Raw genomic sequence first — 10,296 nt, 5'->3', positions numbered from 1 at the left:
ATATTGTGTTGCTGCAGAGAAAGTTATGAAGGGAAAAACAACAGCATCTGCCCCCACACTGGTCCTTTCTGAGAGGTGTCACTCTTTCAAGGATTGGGGTTTGCACACACTGCAGAAATGCAACACACTACTTTTGCAACACAGTGATTTTATTTATCTATTTTAATATCATGTGCATGCCCTTATCGAATAGTGTTTTATTTGTTGTCTCTATCTTCACTTTTGCTATAACACTGTACTTTTCCACTCTAATAAAGTTATTCTGATTCTGATTTTCACTAAATGTCAAGAAATATTACATTGCACAAAGTTCTGGATCAGAATGTCAGCTCACAAGAGATTAAAGACTAGCAATAAGACTGTTTTGTAGACATGATTGTATTTATATAGGTTCTCCAACATTTGAAAAGTAAATACAACAATCTTTAACTTTATTTGATATTTCATGTCTTTATTTATCTGTGATTGACTTGCAGTATGTGATAATAATTTGGAATAGTGAGATTATGAGGAATTTAACTGCAGAATAAAAAATCCTGGACAACCAATATGTTTCATTTATATTTAAACAATCTGGAAGAAGAATGGGAACCACAAAAACGTTCTTTCGCAGCTCTGATCAGGAACTCAGATGACTTGAAATCTTCCTTCTTGATTTATGCTGCCCTCTTTTGTTCATTTTTCGAAACAGAAAATTGGCTTGTTATGATGAGTGAGTCGGACCGTGTTCTCACTGGTCGGCAATAACAAGTCCAAAGACTTGAGATGAAAATAAAATATACAGTTCATGAGAATTTACCTCATTTAAGATGAAGAAAATGTAAGCGCTTTGAGGAGTCATAAAGACTGGATAAAGCACAATATTAAAACACATTTCTTTAACTTTTAAATTCAGATATACTGCGCATATTCATTTATTTTCACTTGTCATGTTCTCATTGTGTTTCGATTTTTGTATATCCATATTTCTTGTAAAAATGTTTTACATTAATACTTAACAGTGTTTACTATGGATTTAGTAATATGTATATATTTGCTCTTATTTTACAACCTAATTTATCTTACTGTGTTTATGTAAGCACCGTTTTACACCAAAGCAAATTCCTTCTTGTTTAAACCTGGCAATATATCTAATTCTGATTTTGATTCTGTTAAAGAAGTATTGGTAAGCCCAGCTCAGTTGTTTCCTCTTTCTTGGTGGACCGTGATCAAAGACCCCAGTTTGTAGGGATTTATGCAGCATTGGTTTGTCCAACATGTGACAGAGATTCTATTACTGGAAGTGTGTGTGATGCTACAGTAAATCAATCAGTGAACCGATTCATTTGGGAAGGGTAGCTGCTGTACAATCAATGCTTCATGTGACAGTCACACTGCTGCAGGCTGCTGTAATTACTTTGCACAAAAGGAATAGGATATGAGGATACAATTTGTAAACCAAAACAAATGAATGAAAACATTCTTGGTAGCCAACTGAGCAAAGACAGGGCCAAACAGCAGAGAGTGAAATCCCCCTTTGGACCCTCTCTGAATGCATGCCTAGTTAGATTAGTCTCCTTTTTATTAGTTTACACTCCCAGTGACAAAGCAGCATAGTTTATGCCCCTAAAAGCCCCAAGGCAGCCCTTTAAGTAGTAATTTATAAGTGTACATGCTAAGCTGACATGCTTGAAAAGATTAATACATCTAATTACAATAATCAAATGAAAATGTTGATAAGCTTTCTTTGGTAATTCTCAGATAAATGCAAGTGTATACTTTACTGTGCCTCAAAATGCTGAAGAGAATTGACCAGAGGTCAGAGTCATGTGGGCAGTTATCGACAGTCACTGTTGTGTCAATGACGGCACTTTTTCTCACCCTTTTCTAATCTATTTTAATCTCTTTTATAACTGTACTGCAGTGCTGATTCATTGTATATTGATCAGGGATTGAGTTATCATGAGAACAGGGTTACAATGTACAAGACTTCAGGAGAAACAGTGATCATCATGCAAATCGAGTGTCTTGCCTCTGAATCAATAGGTCATTTAGTTGAAAACTAAACTTTATGTTTAAATGTTGAAAACATGTATCAATAGAAATAATTACACATATCAAACCATTATTATATATACGCCCAACTATAGGTCTTTCTTACTGGGATGTGATTTGGAGTGAATTTGTACTTTTATGCACAGGAGCCAGGTATGGAGGACAGATCATGACATAAGTAACAAATAAATAAATGCATTAATACAGAATAAATACAGGAATAAAAAAAGACATGAAAAAATCAATAAATATGGAAATAAATAAATGGATGTATAAATAAAAAAGTAAAAGTTGAGAATAAAACAGAACATGCATTATTATATAGCTTTAATGTATTTCTACATTTATTTTCAGTTACATTTAAATATTTATACATTTCTGTGTCTGTGCGTGTTTCACACAATGTTGTTCTGCTTGGTAGCCTTGTATTCTGTGAATACGACAACATTTATAATAAATGCACTTTCAATTGCTCTGAAAGTTGTGCACGTGTCTTTAACAATATCTTTGAGTTGCCATCATATTTTATTTCACTTCCTCTGACCAGTCCCACTTTTATTTGAAAGCTTTGTGTCAAATTGTACACGAAAAAAGGTCATGTGATCCAATGATTTCAAATCAATCCTACCTGCACAAGCTGCTGTATAGCTCAGTGGTTAAAGCAGGCAGTCCATATCCATTTTGGTAGAACTTGACTTTATGACTTTATGACCTATGTATATTGTAATTATTGATGTCTTATGTGTTAATCACTTTAATGTTACAGCTGGGGAAGAAGAAGCTTTTTTATTATACTAAGCCTATATTTAATGCCAGGCAGATAATGAACCTCCCAAGGGATCAATACAAATACAAATACAATATATATTTGTGTTGATTATGTTTTGTATTGTTAATCTAAGTCTGAAACTTTAGAGAAAACAAAGTTAACAAATACATGTGGTGGTTTTAGAAGTAGGCTACACCTCTACACATCTAGATTTGTTGAAAATCTAGATTTTGCATTTCTACATACGTCATCACTCATCGCCGAGTCGACATCATCAACATTCGCCAACAAAGCATGGCGTTGTGTTGCTGTCATTTGAAAGAGGATGCTAACAAATCTACGGTGTTTTTGAACATGTGAAGTGACTCCATAAGATTCCCAATTCGCTAAACTGGTCTCGTTTTCTTGGTCTAGTATTTTCTTTGCGTTGTAATTCTTGTCACGGGACTCTAAGCTGCTATAGAGCCGGTTAAAAACAAAATGCTCTCTGTGAAGGTCGCATATTTGGCTTCGGCTGCGTCCCGAGCAATCTCAAATAGAGTCAACTCTCGTAAGTTTGTTATTGTGTCGGCGTACTCTTGCCTTCATTGTCCTGTTAGCCAGACTCGCTTTTATCAATCAGTAGCTGCGCCGGAAGAGACTGTTATTCGGATCCCTCGCTCCATGCAGAAGCAAGTGGAAAATGTGAAGCAGACTCGAGGTAAAAACAAGATCAACACCGTCAGAGCTGGCAAGCTGCTGATCCAGAGCAAGTACCCGGATCTGAACCAGACTGGAGCATACACTCTCGGGAGGTTCGAGCAGCCCGTCCTCTCCTCGAAAGGATGGAAACACAACAAATCATTTGGGGACTATTTCACCATCAACAACATGAGGACGGTGGCCCCTTGTGTTGCTGAAAACCAGAATGAAGAAGTTGAAAAGGAAGCAGCTGTGACGTTTAATAACCTCCACATCTGTAAGGAGCTGGTTGAGACTTTGGAGAAAATCGGCATTACCAACCCTACCACCGTGCAGCTGCAGACCATCCCAAAGGTCATGAAAGGTCACAATATTCTCTGTGCTGCGGAGACTGGCAGTGGGAAAACCTTGAGTTACCTCCTGCCTATTATTCAGAGGCTAAAGGCTGATAAGGAATCGGAGATGTACGCTCAAGGCGCACACAAGATTGGTGCTGTGGTTATTGTGCCTTCTAGAGAGTTAGCAGAGCAGGTGGCCGCTGTGTCCAGGGGTTTGTGTGCTCAGTTAGGTTTACGGACGATGACTGTGGGGGGTGGGCGAGGTGTAGGACACATCAAGGAGGTCTTCAAGAAGGATCATCCGGATATTTTAGTGGCCACACCAGGGGCTCTGGTGAAGGCCCTGCGGAGACGCTGCATTGACTTGACCGACCTGAGCTTCTTCGTGGTAGACGAGGCTGACACCATGTTCGACCCCAGTTTTTCTGACATGCTGGAGAACATCCTTGTCAAAACAAACATCTCTAGTGATCCCAAGGAAACAAAAGGCCTGGACCATAAAGCCCAGCTGCTGGTGGTGGGGGCCACCTTCCCTGGGGGTGTGGGTGAAGTGCTCAGCAAGGTGACAGATCTTGGCAGCATGGTTGTTATCAAAAGCAAGATGCTGCACTTCCTCATGCCTCATGTCAAGCAGAAGTTTCTGAAGTTGAAGGGTGCTGATAAGATCCTGGAGCTCAACCAGGCCCTGAAGCTCCAACAGGAAGAAGGAGGCGGTGCTGCACTGGTGTTCTGCAACAAGAGTGTCACCGTCAACTGGCTGGGGTACTCGCTGGACGAGATGGGGGTGAAGCACGCCCGTCTGCATGGCAACATGCCTGCTGCCATGCGGGCAGGAATCTTCCGCTCTTTCCAGAAGGGCAGTGCAGATGTGCTGGTATGCACAGACATCGCTTCACGTGGCCTGGACACATCTCGAGTGCGATTGGTCGTCAACTATGACTCCCCAGAATCCCACACGGACTACATTCACAGGGCAGGGAGAGTGGGGAGGGCAGGAGGGATGGAGGGAGGGGAGGTGCTCACCTTTGTCACGCATATGTGGGACGTGGAGCTGGTGCAGAAGATCGAGACTGCTGCACGAAGGAGAACTAGTTTGCCAGGGATGGAGTCTGAGATACGTGAGCCGAAACCCAAAGAGAGTAGTACAGAGGAGTAGATGAGTATGTTTTCAGATGGAAAAGCCTCCAGTGGGACATTGTATGTGTAGTATTGGAATGACAAAGTCTAAATGTGCAAAACATTTTAAGCAGAATACAATTTGATCTAAACTTAAAATAACATAAAATAAATTGTACCTATTAATGGGGATATGGAAGAGACCCAGTGTGTGCGTTATTTATCAATTTACTCTTGTCCTAGTTTGAAAAAATATTTTGCCATAGCCGATTAAAATATGATGTAAATGTTTGTTTTCTGCAAATTAATCTGCTCATCAGTTGCTTATTTGGATTTAATATACTTCTTACAATGTTTCCAATCAACTGATGCACTTATTTTGTTTGTGTTATTTTTATTGATTTTGTTTTGTAAAAATGTTTAAACTTATAAGTAAAAATAGCTTTGAATATTTGTTTCACTTTGTTTCTTTTACCTCAACTATTGATTAGAGCCATTTGGAAAACAGGTGAGCTTTGAACAATGTACTGGTCATTTTCTTTCTCCATTAGCAACATATTTCTTTCCTTAGAACTACTGAAAACAGAGTTGACCCGGTTGGTGAGTGTAAATGATTGCCAACTGTGCAACAAAGTAAAGTTCTTCAAATACAACCTGTTGGCTTTTTCGCCACACCTAACCAAATACCATCCAGGGTGTGTTATTAAAATGAGCAACAGTGTAGTGAACATTGCAGCAAAGCATGACAAATACTTTGTCTTTCTCATAAAACCTTTAAGAATAAGAAAATAAATGCGAAAATGTCATGTGGACAAATCCTGAATTCCCTGCAGATTCATTCAATTCCTTACCACAATTTCAACTAGTTCAGTGTTTTCTTCTGTGATATGTACTGCATGTATTTGACCACTGGGGGGTGGTATTTGTCTAATATTAGTTTATGTGCATTCACTGCACAGTTGATAGGCCATACCATGTATAAACATGGTTGTGCTAAATACAATTAACCGGGCACACGTTCCCCTAACATATCTGAAACGGTCACCAGCCCACATACTAGTTTCTATAAGGACTCCATTAACTCTCATGTTTGCAGTACAGAAACACTTCATCAGAACTAGGCTCTTATCATTAATCTCCTGTTAAGTTGAACACAGGCCAAAAGCTGACATCTCTACTGTTGATGTGGTCTGCCTGCTGTACTTAAAAATGATTTCCCCCCCTCTTCTATGCCTGCGGGTGCTTGTTGAAAGGAAACCGCAAAAGTGTCAACATGAAAATCTTTCAGACTTAAAAAAAAAATTGGGATCCTATTTCAAAGGTAATACCTTTTCTTTTGAGTCTGATTTGGTGTTATTTTAAACAATTTTTGTACATTTATGCACAGATGACGTCCTTAGACATTTCTGCCTGGAAATGGTATGTGCTCTTATTTTTGAAAAGGCTCTCACGTTGCCATGTTACATACGTGATGATTTATGTTGGAGTGTCTGTGGAAGTATAGAGATTATAGTTCGCAGACAGAGGGATAGACGTGTTAATGGCTGTGACAGTAACAAGGGGCTTCCATCAGAATGTCTGGAATCCATCTGAGATTGTCCTGCTCCGGCTCGGGTCAACATCTTTAAGCTTCACCCCCGCTGAGGTTCACATTTCACCCAACTGTATACCCTGACAACAGGGACCCAGTTTCCACTAATAGCATGTGTAACAAATGCCTCCAATCCCTCAATTTATATTTCTGTCCTGCCTCACCTCACCTGACCCCTGCAAAAATAATGAACTCTATCAAATTTCCCATTTCCAGGTAGTAGCTGCCCCCCCATTACGTTTTTTAATGGTTAAAATAATTTTAGACCATGCCTTAAAGGGCCACTCCAACAATTTCACACATAACCAGTGAACTAAATTCAAGGCATACTTTGCAGCCTGTGAAACAAAATGTACCTGTATGTTAAGTGTCTCCTGTGTATCTGAGGGTTTATCAAGATTGATCAAATAAGATGAGGTCATAGTAGTGATGTCATTTGGGTTATCCCGACCTTGATTAAGGAACCACGCACAATAAACAAAATGTTTTACTGAGACTGGAAGTTGGTTTTGAAAGATGTGGGCAACCTCAGTGACAAATCCAAAGATGCTATTTAATTGCATCTTGGGACATGTAAAGTCCAGGGTTATTGGAGTTTAGCCCATAATAAGAATCAGTCTAACCCGATCCCTCTTGTTTTGTTTTAGCCTTTCTTTGTTTTTAGTTACCCACTAATCAAAACATTTTCATATTGGTAATTTACCTTTACTGTGCACATTGCTGTAGGATGTGTAGGCTTGTATACACTTTTCTGCAGAAAAAACAAAAACCACATCAGACACATGTCTGCCTTTTATATTCCAAGCATAGGCACTAAATAATGCCAGTACCATTCAGAAGTCTAGTTGAAAATGGTGGTTTGTTGGACAAACAAGCATAAAGTTGGCTGGTTTGAGGTCGCAGGTTCTCACCACCCAGTCTACAGTAAAACAAACAATGGCCTATATTTGAGCAGGTGGTGATGTTTGGATGCCTTTCACAGGGAATTCTCCTTTCTTCCTCTCTTTGTTTTTGGCTTTAAACCAATATTTGAAGGGCAATAACTTATCACCCGGACTGATAATCGTATGCGCCAACCATAGACTGTATATAGGCGCCAACCAATAATTTAATACTTTTTTAGACCTATAATTAAAAAAAAACGTTCTAAGGTGAGGTAATGGCTCTTACAAATAATCACACGTGACAAAATGTTTTCTGTACAAATATAAATGATATTAATTAATTCAACCCCATTTGTAGTTCAGTGGACAGCGGGTGGACTACAAAGCGTTTGGTCCATTAATAGTGACGCATTTCCTCTTTGCCCCAGTGTACCCCCCTCCCCATTAACACACAAACTCACACACACACAGTGCCGCTGCTGCTGCTCAAACACTGTCCAGCCACTTGGAAATTTCCCTCAACGCGGAGGATATTGTACTGCTGAGGAGCGGGACTGTCGGCTTATGTGCATCTTCTCAGGGCTGCCTTGCTTGAAATGCCCCAGTAGAGGATCTGAAGGTAGGTGTACAAACCTGTAATCCGATTATTCTGCTGGCCATCTCCCCCGCAGCAGACGAACAGATCTGCCTGACCTTCTCTCCGACCAAAGCGTTATAATGTGTGTGTGCGAGCCCGGCGTGAGTGCCTGTCTGCCGGATGGGAGCCTCTGTGACCGCTTCACATGTCTGCTCCTCCGGCTCTTTTTAAATGTATCGCTGCTACAGCCGAAGTTCAGGGGCTGCCATGCTCATTTGAATCAACCAAACTTGTGGAGCCTTTTTAATTGTCGACTTCTCCAGTGGCACCGGTTTTGGCGATTTATTTTGGCAAAGCTGTTTTTGGTGTATTTTGTGGTGGGTGTGCAGAGTCATAAAGGCATGGAGAGTTCACGGAGGGGCTGGTAACATTGCACTGGCCAAGGGAAAGCCAGCCTCCGCCATGTTAAATTACCATCTCATTCAATCTTCCACTCATGCCACATGCAATTGTTGTCAACTTTTGTTAACATAAAAACATTTCGTCAATAATGCCATGTCTGCCACGCAAATTAAAGGGCGGCCACCTGTGTAAAGCGCGTGGCTGCTGTGTTAAAGAAGCAGCTCCTCCATATGGGGAATCCAAGGCTTCAGTTCACCACACCGTTAAACATTACAGCCTGCAGGGGAACCTATGTTCATGTGCATGTGGTTGCCACAGTACAATAAGAGTAGCATGGGGGGGGAAAGTGCGACATGTAGAATAATGTATGGCTTCTCTGCAGCAGCAGCAGCTATTCTTCCAGGTTATATTGCATGAATTGTGGGGATGGCTGCCTGTGTCTCCTACGCTGCCACACCCCTTTATAGAAATACAAGGCTTTCATAGCCTACAATTTGCATAAGTTGTATTATCTCATGCTAGATGTGTTATAATTATGATCACTGCAGGGAATCTCATGAGTATGTCCTCCTTTTTGCCAATTAATTAATTAAATGATCACTTGTTTATGTGCCAAGTTTGTGCTCTAGGGTCAGTACACTCCATAGTAGTATTGCAATGAGAGGATGACTGATGAGTGGCAGATTCATTTTTATTAAGGCAGTGCCCTGTGTGGGACTGTGAGGCAGACGGGTCATATGAGATGGGGGCACCGATGAAGCAAGACATGCCTGCGATGTTAGATGTGCAAGTGGGTTTCTCTGGCAGTTTAATGGGCAAAAGTAAATCGTCCCCTGAAGACACACACACACACACACACACACACACACTCCATTCCCCTCTCCCCCCTGGCTGCATAGACCTTGGCTTGTCAGAAAAAGGCACATGACCTTATGCTGCAGGCGGCTCCAATGTGTGTGTGATTCCTGAGGAACGAGTGGTCCCCTCTGACTGTTTCTTTACACATCCTCTAGGTATGTCTAGCACCAGCCCGTGTTGAGATCTGTCTGGGTGTAAGGACAGCATGTCTGGTGGGAAAGGTTGGCAGTTATTAGATTTCAAAAAAATCTATAGTTAATAAAGGTGTGAAGAAAATTGCTACGGCACGAGAATGTCATCCCATCCCCTCAAGTTACCCGATGTTAAAATCTGTCCTTTCAAAATGGCAGCTCTCGTCTAATGAGCCAGGCCCCTGTCATCGCACTGATCAGTTATGCTTCCGTCTCATCTCTGTGAAAATGTCATTTTCTCAAGCCCCATGGTTAACTGTTACTATCTTCTGCTGCTGCTTTGTATGCTGCTCTGCCTCAAGCGCTGGCACCAACCATTTATTAAACTGACCAAACTCTGCCTTACTCTGCTCTGCTGACATTAAAGCAGCAATCAAAAGCCTTTTCATTATATTAGTAACTGCACTGACCTTTTTTGAAAAATGTGTTTATGGCTTCATTATGCAAATAGTTTGAAACCAATCTTCTCAAAGCAGACTGATCAACAATTACACTATTTGCTGTGTAGCTGTTCAGTTATTGAGTGCTGAAATCAGTGGCAGGGCAGGAGAAGCAGTGAGGATAATCAGGAAATTATGCCTTATTCTGAACATAATGAAACTGAATGCAAGAATAGAAGAGCTTTGAATCAATACATGACACATAGCCCATAGCCTGTTGCCATTGTAAAATCTGGCATAAATACACTAAAGCCAACAGTTAACTGATTTCCAAAGGTCTTTTGCTTGCTCTACAGCCTTGGGGGACTAACTTTCAAAGACCATGTGTATTTCTGGCTTGTAAAGACTTTCGAGGCCAATCTCATCCGGCAGTAGACGGGTTACTCATCATTAACACATGGCTAATTTATTGATC

The 10,296-nt window shown here is 40.7% G+C and overlaps 1 protein-coding gene across 1 annotated transcript; it reads left to right on the top strand.

Moving 5' to 3' along the window:
• The first annotated feature begins 3,084 nt into the window (after window positions 1-3,084).
• ddx28 (DEAD (Asp-Glu-Ala-Asp) box polypeptide 28) lies at window positions 3,085-5,673 on the top strand. The gene has a single exon (XM_034117148.1). It carries the CDS (start codon window positions 3,284-3,286, stop codon window positions 4,976-4,978), a length of 1,695 nt encoding a protein of 564 aa, XP_033973039.1. The 5' UTR covers window positions 3,085-3,283; the 3' UTR covers window positions 4,979-5,673.
• The last annotated feature ends 4,623 nt before the right edge of the window (window positions 5,674-10,296 follow it).

The sequence above is a fragment of the Trematomus bernacchii genome, unplaced genomic scaffold (genome assembly GCF_902827165.1).
Source record: "Trematomus bernacchii unplaced genomic scaffold, fTreBer1.1, whole genome shotgun sequence".
Taxonomy (NCBI): domain Eukaryota; kingdom Metazoa; phylum Chordata; class Actinopteri; order Perciformes; family Nototheniidae; genus Trematomus; species Trematomus bernacchii.
This window is presented reverse-complemented; position numbering and strand designations above follow the sequence as displayed.